Source organism: Terrapene carolina, unplaced genomic scaffold, assembly GCF_002925995.2.
Source record: "Terrapene carolina triunguis isolate 2854851 unplaced genomic scaffold, T_m_triunguis-2.0 Scaffold88, whole genome shotgun sequence".
NCBI lineage: Eukaryota > Metazoa > Chordata > Testudines > Emydidae > Terrapene > Terrapene triunguis.
In genome coordinates this window covers 38632590-38650097 of record NW_020664439.1, presented here as the reverse complement: position 1 = coordinate 38650097, position 17508 = coordinate 38632590, and the positions used below count along the sequence as shown (strand labels likewise).

The 17508-nt window shown below is 39.6% G+C and overlaps 1 protein-coding gene across 1 annotated transcript in view; it reads right to left on the bottom strand.

The window, feature by feature from the left end:
- Positions 1-17508, bottom strand: part of NAALADL2 (N-acetylated alpha-linked acidic dipeptidase like 2) — a 547525-nt gene that overhangs the window by 235521 nt on the left and 294496 nt on the right. Inside the window, exons 6-8 of the mRNA XM_026650206.1 lie at positions 12119-12211; positions 6928-7133; positions 433-552 (exon numbers count right to left, since the gene is read on the bottom strand). Of these exons, the coding sequence (XP_026505991.1) occupies positions 433-552; positions 6928-7133; positions 12119-12211 (419 nt within the window). The remainder of the gene's footprint in view (positions 1-432; positions 553-6927; positions 7134-12118; positions 12212-17508) is intronic.

Genomic DNA, 17508 nt, shown 5'->3' with positions numbered 1-17508 from the left:
GGGGGGGGGCGGCCGGAGGCTTTTTCGCCTGGGGCGGCGAAAAAGCCAGAGCCGGCCCTGCCTTTCTGCCCACTGTTTAATCTGTATGGTAAGAATATTTAAGTCTGGTTAGTGTGTTTACTTGATTGAAAACAGCCACTGAATATCAAAAAGGTTACAGTGAAGATGTTTTCTTTCTGTGGCACATAATAGTCTAGTTGCCTGTGGGCTGTAAGACTTGGGTCTAATTTTGGTTGTGTGGGTGGTGGTGCTGGCTTCTGATACACAGGAGGTCAGACTAGATAGTCTAGTGGTCCCTCTGGCCTTAAACTCTATTTGTCAGTATTCACTCAGAAGGATCTCATTGTGAAATTAAGTAAAAGCAACCAACATAAATGGAAGAATTGTATCATCGGAGAAGCTGAGCTGTAAGGAGAATATCATATCTCTAACCTCTGTTGCCAGTTGCTGAAGGGAAGGCGATGCTACAGGATGCAAACTTGAGTTGCCTCTTACTGGGTTATGGAGGCTAACATAAGCCACAACGTTTCTCTGGAGAACTTTCTTGAGATCCTACAACACAAGCACAGCAATGGTTATTAATATGCATGATTATAATTAAGGCTTGTTTTCTTACTTTAGTTCCTTTAAGGGAAAAAATATACCCTATGTTTTTCCTCCACTACGATTCCCTAAGTATTACTTAACTTCATTTTCCTATAATATCATTTTAAAAACTTCAAAGGATATTATTTCTTTGTAGCAAAAGTTATAATTCCATTTCACACATCATCTGAACAAAATGCAAACAGGCCCTGGAGGAATTAAGAATGACTATAGCTGCAAAGCCGAGAGTGAAAACATTACACACTGTGAAACAACAAGAAGGGCTTTTAAACTTGCGCCTGACAGAAGCCAAACTTCAAAAGTAATCATTATCAAACAGTTAAATGCACTTGAATTTTCAGACCAGGAGCCCAAATTCAGATTTGAATTGCATAATTTATCCAGTGTTGTCATTTGATTACATTTTAAACAAGGGAAGTAGTATGTATGAACCACTTCAATTATTTTTTTTAAAAGATCCTCTTTGCTTTCTCAATAATGAGCTGCTCTTTGCATGAAGTGGCTCTTTATATTGAGCAGAAGGGGGGTAGCACCATTACATCTGATGTAAAGCTGACTTGAAGTGGAACTAAACAAATTTTGCTCCCACTCAGTCACATGGATTCTTTCGACTTGATTTTTTTCTCCCCTCTTGTTTTTGAAGAATAATCAGTTTGGAAGGATGAGGTTTTGATAAGTGCTAACTGCTTCCAACAAATGATAAGCAATTAACCCTTTATTTATCTATTATTCTAATTCAGCAGCCAGGAACTTCACTGCAGGCTTCTTCTTTTCAATTGATCAATTCCATTGGAATCTTATTTAAGCTGGATAGCATGTCTGATAAGTTATTTTCATTGAGTTGCTGCTGATTTACTATTCTGTTGAAGCTAACAGCCCAGGAATTGTGCATGTCAAATTGAATCTAACTTTTAAACACACCTGGGTGATAACTGAATAACTAGTAGTCATGGGGACTCCAAAACATGTACGCGATTAATGGCTTGTATGTATGGAAACTTCCTTCTCTCATTGTTCGGCTACACCAGAAGGAGGACAGGAGACACTGGATGTGGTTTACTTAGTCTGCAACTTTATTTCTAAATGTCAGGGAATACCCAGCAGATAAAAGTGTATAGTGCAGTTAATGCCATATACAGCTGGGGTGGCCTTCTGTGAGCCCTGCATCAAGCACTGCTGAGATGCCAACATCTACTGCTAAGATTAATATGATTTAACCCAATTGCTACATAGGTGCCGACTCTGTGGGTACTCCAGGGCTGGAGCACCCCTGGGGAAAAATTAGCGGGTGCTCGGCACCCAAGCCACCCCCCACCTCCTGCCCCCTCCCCTCTCCTCTCCCTCCCTCCCAGCACTTCCCATCCCCCTCGCCACCTAACAGCTGTTTGGTGCTGCTTAGGACTTTCCCGGAAGGAGGGGGAGGAGCAGGGATGCAGCGCGCTCACGGGAGATGGCAGAGAAGGGGCGGGGACTTGGGGGAAGGGGGTGGAATGGGGGCGGGAAGGGGACGGGGACTTGGGGGAAGAGGTGGAATGGGGGCAGGGCGAGGGCAGTGCAGGGGCGAGAAGCGGTGGGCCAGGGGCCGGGCCAGGGCGGGTCGAGCACCCATGAGGCAGAGGGGAAGTCGGCGCCTGTGGCTACATATGTTCCTGGGAAAAATCTGATAGTAGCAGGCATTCTGTCATGGAGCCCAGCATTGCACTCAAATACTTGTGAGCTCAAAGACAACATAAAAGCCTATGTTGATACTTACAGACCAGTGTCAGAAAAGAGAATATACCAGCTACAAAAAGCAACCTTGACAGACACGCAACATCAGGAAGTTCTAAATTACATTAGGGGTGGCTAGCCCAGTATGTGAAGTGACCGGAGACTGCTTTGCGTTGCCTGGACAATTAAGAAAGTCAAATGGTCTCATGATTAAAGGCAATTGCATCATAATTCCAAATGAAATGAGAGGAGAAATCCTAAATCTCATCCCCATGAAGGACATCAAGGATTCACTAAATGCCATAAATGGGCCAACCAGTCAGTGTGGTGGCCAAGCATCAGCAATGATGTAAAAAATAAAGTATCTGCATCTGAACACTGCAGAACTGACAGACCAACACACCAAACAAAAACTTTAATAACACCGCCTCAACCAGACAGACCTTGGAAAAGAGTAGCGGAAGATTTATGTGAATTTAGAGAACATCATTACCTGGTCATTGTGGACTTTTCCCCCATGTATATAGGAATAACATATTTGAAAGATGTAACACGTTGCAGTGTGATCAAGAAACTGAAGTGCACTTTTGCTCATGTCAGTGACAGTCAAAGGACCAAAATTCACTGCTGCTGAAATTAACTCATTCTGAATGAAATATGATTTTGATCATATTACTAGCAGCCCACATTACCCAAAAGCAAATGGAGAGGCTGATAGAGCTGTAAAGCCAGAAAAGGAAATCTTACAACAGGAAGATCCATTCCTTGCCCTTCTGAGTTACAGATCAACACCAAAGCTGTTACTGGATGTAGTCCAACACAACTCCTGATGGGATAACAACTCAGAACTACTGTTCCAACTTTGGAAAAGAATCTATCTCCAAAGTGGCCAGACATGAAGAGAGTAGCCAAATGGGGTAAAAAAGGTAAACATTTTTACAACAGATGTCAATCAGTTAGAGAACTGCCAGTTAAGAACCTTGTGACTGTGTTCATGTCAAACTGGATGGAGAAAAGGAATGGACAACCTCAGCTGTCATAAAGAAAAGGAATTCTGCACTCAGCTCATATGTGGCTGAGACTGACAGTGGAGAGTTCAACAGAAACCGTTGACATCTACAGTTTGTTCCTCAGAGAGAACAATCAACAGAACAAACTCTACAAGTGGCAGATGCAGAACAAGAAGATGACCTATGATGCTCACAAATATTAAACATTGATGAGGGGGAAAAAGCCCTCTAAGCTATCACCACCCTCTTGGTCTCATAGTGCTTCTTGTGTTGTCTTTCCATTTAGACAATGTCATCTTTTAGATACAATTCCAAGCACCACTTATGGCTTAACAAGCAATACATAATAAATAGGCTTAGATAAATTAGATTTTTATCAATAAATGTTGATTTCACCATATGCACACAAACCAACAAAAAATATCTCCATTGATAATCAAAATTTACAGATAGGCAAAGTATGAAAAATGCTGCTTGAGAATTTAGAGTTTCATGAAAGTTTATTTACTTTGTATATTTTGATATATGATATTGACAATTTGTGTTTTAAAGGCAATAAAGCTTTAATTTTTGACTCTTATTGTCTGAGCCCCTGCCCATTGTCTGACCCCTCATAATTTCCTGCAACTGTGAACATTCAAATCAATACAAAAAATAAATACAATGCTTAAGGCCCATAGTTGAACATTTAAATAGATAAAAATTGAAATAATGCTTAAAAATAAACACTGATATTATCCATCAAAATTATATATAAAAATCAAGCTTAATAATAATAAAGGATGAAATATACATCAGACCTGATCAGTTCCATCAACTGGTTGGGTGAGCTAACACAGCTGCTCTGTTCAGAACATAAGAACAGCCATACTGGGTCAAACCAAAGGTCCATCTAGCCCACTATCCTGCCTTCCAACAGAGGCCAATACCAGCTGCCCCAGAGGGAATGAACAGCACAGGTAATCATCAAGTGATCCATCCCCTGTTGCTCATTCCCAGCTTCTGGAAAACAGAGGCTAGGCACATCATCCCTGCCCATCCTGGCTAAGAGCCACTGATGGACCTATCCTCCATGAATTTATCTAGTTCTTTTTTGAACCCTGCTATAGTCTTGGCCTTCTGCCTATTAAACTTCCTTTTGTTCACAGCCACATTTCTGGAGCCCAAGGTTATGAGTTCCATGGGTGGTGCCAGCCTCTTCCCAGTGGGGGTGTTTAGGTGAGCTAGACAGAAAATTGGGGGGGGAGGGCTGCACCCCGCCTTGCCATGAAGCCCTGCCCCCCTCTGAGGCCCCGCCCCATTGCCATGCCCATTGTTCATAGGCCAATCATAGGCCTGCTGGCTCACAGCTGGTAAGAGCAACCTGGGCAGAGGGACCCAGCTCTAGGGCTGGCAGAGCCCTTGGGAAGCAGTGACCATGGGGGGAGGGGCCCAGAAGCCCAGGCCAGAGCAGGTCAGTCTGGGCCACTGTGGGGAGCCTCAGACCCTCCACTGCCCTGGGCAGCGCACTTCAGCAGGCTGGGACAAGGGCTAGGGCCTACTCTTGGGCTGCTCAGCCCCTCACCTGGGCTTACTTTTCCGCTGCTGCTAGAGCTGGGTGCCTGGCCAGCAGCTACCACTCTGTCCACTCTGCCTTTAGTGCTGAGTGGCTGGAGAGTGGCAGTTGCTAAGGGGTGACTACAGGGGCTCAGGGAAATTTTGGAGTGGCTATAGCCCCCTCCAAGTCCTCCTCTAGCACCACCCCGATGAGTTCTATTCCCATTGACAGATAATATGCAATTAGCCAATGACCAGAGTGTCTGTCATAGTGATTACTATAGTATATGGATGGTATGTGGCCACAGATTATTGTGATTAATAGTAAGCTGTAATGGGAAACTCTAAATGGGCTCAGATATGTAAAACGTAGGTGAACCCTCTAAATCTGAAAAACTGGGATGGAAATTTCTCAAGCATAGGCTCTCTTCACAAAACCCACAGTAATTTCTGTTTCTAAAAAAACATTCTTGAGCTATTTTTACCACTTCCAGATCTACTTCTGGATGGAAGTGCAGAATATTACACACACACTCTCTCACTATAACTCCAACTCCAGGCTTTGTTCAGAGAAAGAGCACCCAGGAGACAGTTGGATGAGGGATGTGAGAGCACTGGTAGTTTCCATACATACAAGCTATTAATCACATACACATTTTAGTGTCCCCATAGTTAGTAGCTCTTTCAACCCATTTGTGTTTAAAAGTTAGATTCAATCTGACACACACAATTCCTTCGGCTGTTAGGTTCAACAGAATGGCAAATCAACTTGATGAAGATAACTTATCAAACAATGTTATCCAGCTTAAATAAGATTCCAATGGATTTCAGTTGATTGATTAAAAAGGAGAAGCCCATAGAGATGTTCATGGCTGCTGAATTAAACACATACACACACACACAGCAGATATACAGACATGAAATAGACATTTATATTTTAAATTAATAAAACGATTCTTTATATCTTATTTGGGTTCAGCTTTAATTTTGGATGAAGGTTCAGATCCCTTTTTATTTCCTACTATTCAAACCTCCCCAATCACAGTCACAATATATCAGTCATTTATCCCAAGATCACCTTATTTTGATAAAAGAACAGGAGTACTTGTGGCACCTTAAAGACTAACAAATTTATTAGAGCATAAGCTTTCGTGGGCCACAACCCACTTCTTCGGATGCATATAGAGTGAAAATATATTTTGATGTTGCTCATTTTTGGAAAGAATAGCATTGAAAGTGACATTTTGGACTACAGCATGGTAGTGTGACTGATATACAGAGACATCCACAGGCCTTCAAACACCCTGTGGAGAATCATTCCCCCACAAAAATCGTAAATTCCCCTCTTATCCTCCTGTTTTTCTATCAGCTCTAATCAATGTGTTTTTGAAGCTGTCTGATCTATGAGTATTTATGCAATTAGTTAAATGCCCTATCAGTAGTCTTTTTTTTCCCCACTAAAAATATAATTCTCCTAATCATTTTCCACAGTAAACAAATGTCATCTCGCTAGCTAACCAGGGTGCAGCTTCGATAGCGCTAGGAGAGAGAGGGAGCAAAAATCTCAACCAGAAGCATCTGTCATGGTTCCAATAGGATAATGAGTTCAAAGGGTCCAAATTGAGGTCCATGTAACTCAGTAGGCTGGATGGACACTGACATGAGTACAGCACTGCATAGTGGGGCATTATGTTTCCATGGTTCTCATGCATCATGCAGCTCCCCTCTCCAACCTCCAGCATGGAGGAGGGGAACAGTTTGGAACCTTGGTTTCCAGTCAAGGTCCCTGGGCAGGCCTGAGGTGTAGAACAGGCATGGCCTCCATGCTCAATGTCAGGCTTATAGTCCACCCGGGCCATTGGTGCCAGTTGAGTTCTGCACAGGAACAACCCTGACAGGTAGTTTAGACTGTTATCCCACTTAAGTAATAGTTTTTAATAGAGCTGCGGCTTCCACATATAGCCATATTGCAGTGTCTGCTTTTCACAGTTTCCATAGCTACATTATCAAATGTTTTCATTAATGACATTCTCTCTTTCTCTCCTTTCTGTTTTATAGTTTTTACCTCTGCCCATTCATATGAGCCAATGTTGCCAAATGATGTTCCTCCCCATGAGCAGAAAACAATGGTCCGATCAGGCCTCCAGCCTCTCTTAACTTTTAGCATCAAGGCTTGTATAAATGCTGTGATGACAGCAGTGCTACTGGCCCATTCTTGTCCACTGTAACCATATACACTGTTGTGGTGGCTACCAACTATGACATATCTATCTGAAAAGAAAAACAACACCATCAAAACATTTGTTTCAGTTAGACTTTAACAGTAAAATAATTGCAAAAATAAAGGATGTATTATGCCCATACTTGATGGTGTTACTAATACAGATATTTAAGTAATGTCAACATAAGCTTGCATGATCTTGCCAAGATTTGTGCAAGATATATACAACTCTCTCTACTTTACCTACACCATCCTAATATAAGTACATGTGGTCCAATACAGAAACCAAATCAAGATGTTCACATGCTTTAAATGAGAAACCTGTGATATTATTTATTTGGATTTATACTAAAGTACAATGAAGAGTATCCATCCAATGCTCTGGACATACTTGACAATCTTTTAAAACAACTCTAATGGAGTTAATTTAAAATTTTATGACAAAACAGTTTTTCATTGGAAAATGCTGATTCGGTTAAACTGAAATGTTTCATGGGAACATATTGATTTCATCAACATTTTCTATGAAAAATTATGAAAGCACTCCATATCAATGTTATTATTTTGACTGTATGATAATAGTCAAAATGAAGAACTTTGACTTTATCAAAATTAAGCACTTCAACCTTACTGAAATGAAGCATTTTGACAAAGTCATTTCAATATTTCTGAATTCTTTTTTTTTTTAATTTTGTCTTACAGGAAATTTAGAAATTTTTGCTTTTTGTTCTGAGTTGGACAGAAAGGGCATTTCAAAATGTCAGGATTTCCTATGAAATTCTGAGTTTTGGCCAGCTCTAGATGCTAATAAATAAACAGACCCATCAGTTATGACCCTTGTACTTTAATTCCTTTTCCCGATCTTCACTTCTTGTGTCATGTCTACTGTTTAGATTGCAACAGAATCCTAAAAAACACTGGGTGTCAGGTTGGATCTAGAGAGCAAAAGGGGCTTGGAGTTTTTTGAATCCTTTATTTTATCCAAACTGATTCATCCATTTTTTTTGTCAATTTGCTGAAGTGCAACAGGATATATGTAAATTGTCCACACGTTAAATTGCCTATGAAATTAAATACTACACATTCCTTGGGGATATTTTCTGTGATTACTACCTACAAACACTTTTGAATTTGACATGCGCTCTCTAATTATAAAACTCCTCTCCATCAAAGTGGGTTTTTTACCAGAGTTTTGGTCAATGTAATACCCAGGGACATTGTTTAAGTAGAGTACAATAATGCTGTATCATGTTTTACTGGAGAGGTTGCTGCAATGTATCTGCAACATAAGCACTTTTTAATCATATTGCCTGGCTGTTTGCATGTGTTTTTAAACAAATATAAAAATGAAAATCTATTTGTAAAGGCAACTATTTCTTAGATTACAATTTCACTGGGTGGTACTGACACAGAATCATTAAAACAAAACTGTACAGCTTGTCAGCAAAAATTAAATCTAAGCATACATAATTGAATATAATGAGAAATATAACAAATGTAATTAGATTTCTGTATCCTGTGTCAGGAAAAAACTTATTAATATAATGCAATGGCACTGGGAAGACCTAACACTTTAAACCAGCATGAGGATAACATCGCTCAAGTGGAGACAGGGCTTTCATGGATGTAAATTTCACCTTCTGTATTCCTTAGGGACCCACAAGGGCCTGCAGGAACCACTTCTATAACTAGGGTGACCAGATGTCCTGATTTTATAGGGACAGTTCCGATTTTTGGGTCTTTTTCTTATATAGGCTCCTATTACCCCCCACCCCCGTCCTGATTTTTCACATTTGCTGTCTGGTCACCCTAGCTATAACAGAGGGATTAGTCGGGATGCAAAGACGACCTTTCACCACCCTCTCTGAATGGTCTATGGAAGGAAGGGATGGCAGAAAGATAGAAAGAGACCTCACAGGAGATGGCAGAGAATCAGTAGGTGGTTGAGAAAGCTGCCAAATGCCATCTTCACTCCAGGAAGTTCCTGCTGATGGAGAGGAGCATGGACAGCAGCAGATGGCTCTTTTGAAGCTCCTTACCTGCCCACACCCCTCGCACCTGAACATGCACAGAAGCCCCCAGAGGCAGCTGGCTGCAGGAGCAGCACATGAGGGACAGCAGTCACCCATACAGCAGAGTAGCGGATAGGCAGCAGCAGCAGCTTCTCTTGCCAATCACCTGCTGGAGTAGGCAAGGAAACTGAGAGAGCATGACGAGAGGAAAGAGAAATAAGAACTGTGGGTCCCAAGTGGAGTAGGAAGAACCACCAAGTATTGTGGAGAGTTAGGATTTAGGCAGGATAGGCAAGGACTGGGCAAGCGTAGAAAAGGTGAAATACCGGTGACTTCGTACAGTGTTTTCCTATGTCAGTTACACCTCCCTTTTGTACAGTGGCAGACCATTTGCTGTTTGCAGTCTATAAAACCCACATACATTTGATTACTTTTTTTAAATTCCCCACCGTGCCTGCACATAAACTACACATTTATGCTTTCCCTTATTCCTTTAACATTATGGCTGGATTTCAAATGCTCTGGGAGAGTTTTTAAACTCTGTCTATAATACTTCTCAAACTAAAAATCAAAACAGATGGCTTGAGAACTGGAAGCCTTTATGGAGTAAAATCCATCCATGATGCAGCTCCTTGGTCTTCAGTGTAATTACACCAGGGATCAATTTGGCTTTCCCTCTTTACTCATAGGAGCACCAGGGAGAATAGCGTGTACACATAAAGCTAAAAAGAACCACATCAAAATGCCAAAGTAACAAATGTGCCAGGAAAACATCAAGTAGGGAGGGATACAGCTACAATACCAGCTAGGAGTCCCATTGATTTCAGTAAAAAGAACAGGAGTACTTGTGGCACCTTAGAGACTAACAAATTTATTAGAGCATAAGCTTTCGTGGGCTACAGCCCACTTCTTCGGATGCATATAGAATGGAACATATACTGAGGAGATATATATACACACATACAGAGAGCATGAACAGGTGGGAGTTGTCTTACCAACTCTGAGAGGCCAATTAAGTAAGAGAAAAAAAACTTTTGAAGTGATAATCAAGATAGCCCAGTACAGACAGTTTGATAAGAAGTGTGAGAATACTTACAAAGGGAGATAGATTCAATGTTTGTAATGGCTCAGCCATTCCCAGTCCTTATTCAATCCTAAGTTGATTGTATCTAGTTTGCATATCAATTCCAGCTCAGCAGTCTCTCGTTGGAGTCTGTTTTTGATTTCAGTGTGACTACATGTTCTTAAAATTAGGATGTGCTTAAGTACCTACATATATTATCATTAAGTTTCATGTGTTTCGCAAAATATTGAAGTTGATTAAAATATTACAAGATGCACTGTAGGAAGTTGATGTTTGGGGTGAATACATGCTTGTTTCTTATTTATTGTCCTATTTCTAATTTGCAATTCAGTCGGTAGACAGATTTTTTCTAAAAATTCCATTTTCTACTGTTCAACCTTAGCTATTTTTCCAAGACAGCCATTTGCAAATATGCAGCAAATGAGAACATCAATTACAAGTTCTTGTGGAATAAAACCTCTAATTGAAATTAAATACTCAAATAGTAATTGTTCTCCATTTTTTTATAAAATGGACTTAGTTCTGGTGAAAGGTGCTGAATTGAGAGTGCTGCAAGCTGCAGCCATTATTTCACTGACAGACAAGATAATGAAAGCTTTCCCTATTACTCCACCTCAGTGCCTCAAACCTGACCTTAATGGACAACCTCTTGTGACAGAGTAGTTAAATCAGCAATCTCTCTACAGAGACTGCCAACAAGAGTGCTAACCCGGGGAATTCTAATGATGGTTTGGGGAATGATTCCATTTGTCCATTAGGAATTGGACTGACACCACCAATGCACTGCCACATGCTGGTAAACAGCAATCAGACAACAGCAGCTTTCACTACTGGCTGAAGTAGCCCTCCCTCCTTTCAGCCAAAGAGTTCTCATGGGGAGATTCCACTCATGTTCTACTCGTGCTGATCTTGATGACCTCCTATTACTATTATTATTTATTTATTCTCTGTATTACCAAAGTGCATATGATGTCTCCACAATTGCACGCTTTACTACTAGTATTAGAGCTCAGTGAAATTTTGTGAGCTGAGTGTGTTTTGATGTCACAGTTGCTATTAGGGCCTGATTCTGCCACCCTTATTCATGTGGAATAGTATCTTATTCCGAGAGTGATATTTATGGGAATACTCATGGTATAGGCTACTACTTAACATAAAGAAGGCTGCAGAACTGGGTCTTAAATTTTATCAAAGGTAAAACTGCAAAGGTTTGCATGTCCATCATCTCCACTATAAACACGGTAGGTTCTAGGTCCTGGACTACATGGCTAAAGCTTGTTCTAGGTCTTATTTTCTATTAGCAATCTGTTCACAATCGAGCCACAGTACAATCCACTGCTACATATACGAATCACACACAGTGAGATTCTTGCATTCAATTACTTCTTAAAAAAATAATTCATTCAATTTGCAAATGGACTGGCCACTAACATAAGAAAAACCGTAGATTTCCAGTATTTTGACTGATGTACTGCACCTGCTTCCTGCAATACTAGCCAATATATAATTAAAAATATAATGTAACAATAGTCCACACTTAAGAAGAATTAAGCCTTTGCTAAGGTCAGATAGACTGCTTACATAGAACAAGTCAAACACTAAAGTAGTTTCTAGAATTTGAAATCCTAAGACATTTACTTAACATAAATGACAAAACAGTAATATCATGAATGTTTATAAAGACAATTATTGTTTATTGTGCAAAAACATGCTTGTTGTACTGGTACCATCTCTCCTTGCTTTTTAACCAATTCTCTATTTAATCCTCCTGTTGTTTCCTGGCATAAATCAAAGTATTTGGAGCTATAATAGCCTCTTTAATTGAATATTTGAATAGCACAACAGGAACATGATACTTTATTGCAGTCCCTAGGATTACTGTTGTACACATAATTAATAATAATAAAGGTAATAATAGAAGTCATAGAGGTCTACTTACCGGGAAATGTAGATCCCTTTAAATACCCAATAACATTAGAAATTGTCTTGTATGTTGGGACTGTCTGAACATTTAGACTGATTATTCTCTTTTCTGTTGAGATAAAAACAAAAAATGCAAACATTTTAAATCAGCATTTATCAAGCCACAGAATCCTGTAGGCCATCAATTTCCCTTCTTTCCTTCTACCCACAGAAAGAGAAGAATATATTTTACACTTACTAAACTACATAGATTGCAGACAAAAAAAGGTAACTATCCTATCTCCCACACTCAGGTAACACTACAACCCTGGTTGGTACCTCAACGGTGGGGATTGAACAAGGGACTTCTAGATTCCAAACACATGAGACTCTACTGACTGAGCTGAAAGACTCAACCTGTGCATGTGGCCCAGTCACCACTAGAGGAGGACACACCCAAGTCACATCCCTATACGAGCTGTCAATTCTAGTCTCTTAAGGAGCTCCCCGGCACCATGATGTTTGGAGTTACATCTTAATGGCATAATTGAGCCAAAGTCAGTATCAACATCCTTTTCTGAAAACTGACTGAACCAAAATAAAATGTTCTGTGGAAAGATTGTTTTGTTCTTAAGCTCACAGACTATTATCCTTCCGGTGTTGTATTTTCTTAAAAAGTTTGTTTTCAAGTCTTGCTCCCTGAGCTGTCTGGAGTGTTTAAATGATGAGTGTATTGGAATATGTAAAATAAAACTAACTTGTGTCTATCTATCAGAAAGATTTGCAAGTTCAGGTTCATTCTCTGATACTTTTGTAATGAGTTGATTTTAAAATTATATTCAGAGTAAAATCATTTCAGTTTCATTCATTTCCTAGACCTCAGAAATGGATGGCCGGTTAATGATCGAAGCAGATCCAACAATGCCGAGATTCTTCCGTTGCTTTTAGGAAAATAGTTTAAAAAAATAGATGACAGGTCATAACTTCAAATTATTACTCAATGCCTTATGCAGGCAAAATGTTCAGTATCATCAATGGATATGCAGTCGTGTAAGAACTCAGTAAGAACTTAATAAGAACTTTGCACACAGAGTGCAATGGAAATGCCCAGTGAAGTCAGAGGAAGTTATGAGTGCAGTTCAATAGAAAATTCAGATCCTACTAGTATATAATCACCATTGATAATTTCCATGGTGAGTCCTGTCTCATACCGATGTTAAGGTTAGTGTTCTGATTAACCTTATCCTTCTGACATGTATTGCCATACGTGTCACTGACACTCCTGAAGGAGAATGCCTTGGTTGTTTTATATGCTTTGAAAAAACCTCAAATTGTAACCTGGAATTTCAACTAGAATTTCTAGCTTTGCACAATAATGAATCCAAAGAATTCCCAGCATTGGCTTTTATAAAATACAACTTGAAAACACTTTCTGGTATATGCTCTACAAATTATTCCCAAGACCCATTTTGGATATAAAACCATTCTAGAGCCGAACTGCTCATTCTTTTTTAAAGCATTTTCAAGCCAAAGCTGATTTGACTTCTTTGTTCTAATCCTACAGCATTTAATAGTGGTATGTTTTATTAGGCCCCAATTCAACAAAGCTTAAACACATGCTAAGCCCCACAAGACAACTAGACTTAACCATGTGCTTAAATGCTTTTCTGAGTCAGTGTCTTAATCAACACTGGCTACTGAGACTTGAACTGACAACAAAGCAACACAATTTTTTTTTCTGGCAAGTGATATGTTCTGGAATCAGATAATAAAATGAATAGACATACTGTACAGTACTCCAGTTTAAAGTGGCTTAGGCTTAAAGGCTTAGTACACCTGACAAAAAGGCTCAAGGGGGTTTCCATGGCATATACAGAAAAAAGTAAAATCTAATTTTCTTTAAACAGTTCTGACAACAAATCTCGGTTCCTGATGCTACGCGTCTGATGAAAGACTTTAAAGGTCTTGACAACATTATCTCTTTTCCCTAAATTCTCTGGCAAGCTATAAGAAGATTTTAGCTTAATACTGCTTGAAATACACTTTAAGTTTATCTAAGCCATAAAACTACTTCAGAAGTAAAAGAAAAGAAAGTGATTTATCAATATCATTAATATTTTTGATTATTTTTTTTTCTTTTAATGTTCTCTTGACTTGAAACCTGCTAATTGTTACCTAGCTAATATACATAACCATTTGTTCCAATCATGGTTACCCATCACACAAAGACAAAAGTGCTCAGCAGTTTTCCACTGAATGTAATGGGAGCTGTTCAGTCCTCAGCACTATTGAAGAGCAAAGTCACTTATTTAGAAGCTGAAATAATGATTAGGCTCACATTTAAAAAAAAATCTTGCCTCAGGCTCACACTGAGAATATTTGGGTCAAATTTCAAATATGTTGATTAAATAGGATTTTTAAATCCATCATTAGATGCTCAAATTGCCACTTAGGCACAAAAATGTCAGTTTTATTTGTCATTTAGGCACTTAGTGGGATTTTAAAATGCACCTAGACACCTAAAACTCATTGATTTCAATGGGAGTTAGGTACCCAGATGCTTCTGAAAATACCACTATGTGACTAAATACCTTTAAAAATCTGGTTCCAGTTTTAGTGTGGGATTTGGAAATTTTCTTAAGGTATTAAGGTTTGAAAATCCTTCTGGCAAAATTCTTCTCCAAATACACTAATAAGACTCCGTTAACACACACATTGAAGTTTAGGCATATGAAGATCTGAGTAAAGTTGAGCACATGCAGAAATGGAGCCTTAGACTGTAAAATTTTGCAGATTACTCTGCTGTGTTGCAGGAGTCCACTTGTGTGGAATAACTAGCAGAATCAGGGTTTAAAGATGTAATTCAGTCTCTGATGAATACACTACTCCTACTGAAGTCAATGGGAGCTGTGCCTGAATTTTTCCCTGAATCACAGAAATTTGAAAGACAAGATGACAGTCCTAGAAGGCTGGAGAAGGGCTAACAGTGTCCATCTTTAAAAAGGGGGGAAAGGAGGAGCTGGGGAACTCCAGACCAGTCTGCCTGACTTCGATACCTGGGAAGCTACTAACTACAGCAATGTATAAAACATTCAATTTGTGAATACCTGGAAGATGAAGGGGTAATCACTAGCAGCCAACATGGATTTATCAAGAACAAATCATGCCAAACCAGTGATTTCCTTCTTTGACAGGATAATTGATTTGGTGGATAGGAGGAATGCAGTGGATATACTATACCTGGATTTCAGACAGGCTTTTGACACAGCCCCACATGATTTTCGGATAAGTAAGCTGGAGAAATGCAGGCTCAACAGAACTACCATTAAGCATAGGTGCTGGAACTAGTGGTGCAGGGGGTGTGAAATGGTTCTCATCATATATGGGTATACAGCTTGGTTCAATGGCTCTCTGCACCCCCACTATTAACATTGTTCCAGCACCCCTGCCATTAAGTGGATACATAATTGGTTAAACAACCACAAAGAGTTACTATTAATGGAATGATGTTGGACTGAAGGGAGGTCTCAAGTGGGGTTCCACAGGGATCTGTTCTGGCTCTGGTATTGTTTAACGTCTTTATTAATGACCTGGATGTAGGTATAGCGAGCATACTGATCGAGTTTGCAGATGGCACAAAGCTAGGGGAGGTTACCAATATTTTGGGGGATAGAGCTAAATTTCAGAGGGATCTTGATAAATTGGGGAACTGGACTATAGACAACAAAATGAAATTCAACAAGGACAAACAAAGTGCTACACTGAGGGAAGAAAAACCAAATGCACAAATACAGAATGGGGGGAAACTGGCTTGGACGCAGCACTGCTCAAAAGGACCTGGGAGTTGTGGTGCATCACAACCTCAACATGAGTTAGCAATGCAGTGCTGTTGCAAAAAAAAAAGCAAAGGCAATTTCAGGTTGCATTAACAGAGGCATAGCATGCAAGTCACCGGAGGTGATAGTACCACTCTACTTGGGGCTGGTTAGACCTCAGCTGAAGTTCTATGTCCAGTTTTGGTCACCAGTGTATAGAAAGGATGTACATAAACTGGAAAGGATCCAGAGGCAAGCGACAAAGATGATCAAAGGGAGGAATGCAAGCCATATGAGCAAAGGCTGAAGGAACTGAGTATGTTTAGTTTGGAAAAAAGGAGATTAAGGGGGTATATGATAGCAGTCTATAGCTAATTGAAAGGCTGTCATAAAAAAGATGGAGAAAAGATGTTCTCTTTTGCCACAGAGAGCAGGACAAGAGGCAATGGGTTCATAGCATGGCAGATCTAGGAAGTTTTTCCTGAGATTTAATCTAACTGTAAGAACAGTAGGACAATGGAACAGACTGCCTCGGGAGGCTGTGGAAGCTTTTTCACTTTTCAAAAGGTGCTGGATAGCCATCTGTCTTGGATGGTTGAGACACAATGAATACTGCATCGTGGCAGGGGGTTAGATAAGATGACCCTTGCGATCCCTTCTAACATTATGATTCTATGATGCTATGATAACAAGATGACCATTTTAAATCACAATTAAAATGAAACTTAAAAATAAAGCCAAGTATGATGCTGTATGTAATGTTATGGTATTTCAAAGAACACCGAGTTCTATCAGGATATTTTGCCCCACATTATATTTGCAACACTGCTAACCCCAGGCATTCAAAAATCCACAGTCGGCTCCAAAATATAATGCGAATACATTTAGGGTATTTTTAATTTGCCTTTAGTTTTCAGAGCCATTTGGGCTCACATTTTCAAGTTCCACAGCCACAAAGGCTAAAAACTTATTTTTGCTTAAAAATGAAAGCTGAGATTCTCACAAAATTACATGTCTCCTGGAGGTGGGGTTTTAAGACAAATGTCAAATATTGCAAGACTTAAGGTTATGAGAGTTTACAATACTGCATTAAGGAAGTTCATGCACTACCATGGTACAGGAGACCAAACGGGCTACAATATGTACAAAATGCTAAGTATACTGTAAACATATTTGACATAGAAGAAGAGATGAATTGAGGTTCCTGCAATAAAAAGCTTCCTTTCACTCTCTTTACTCATGCAAGTGACTGATCATCTAAACTCAGTCTCTTTTTCAAATCTGAAACATCCCTAATTATTTTCGCAGTAGTCTTTGATTGATTAGCAAACTAATATTGTCCAATATCAAAACCATTCTTCTATTAACATGTATATTCATAATACCTGGCTTGGTCTAAAGACTTTCATAATTAATTTTTTCACTACTTGATTGAACCCTGTGGACCTAGACTAAAGAGATCAGCAATAAAACTATTTATACGAAAGGTTTCTGAGTGTAAAGAATGTCTGGAACTCAGTACTTAAAATTGGCTCTAAAGAGGGCAGACCTGATCTGGTATGGAGCAGATGTGTCACACTGAATATCTGAGACAACTGTGAACTTCAAAACA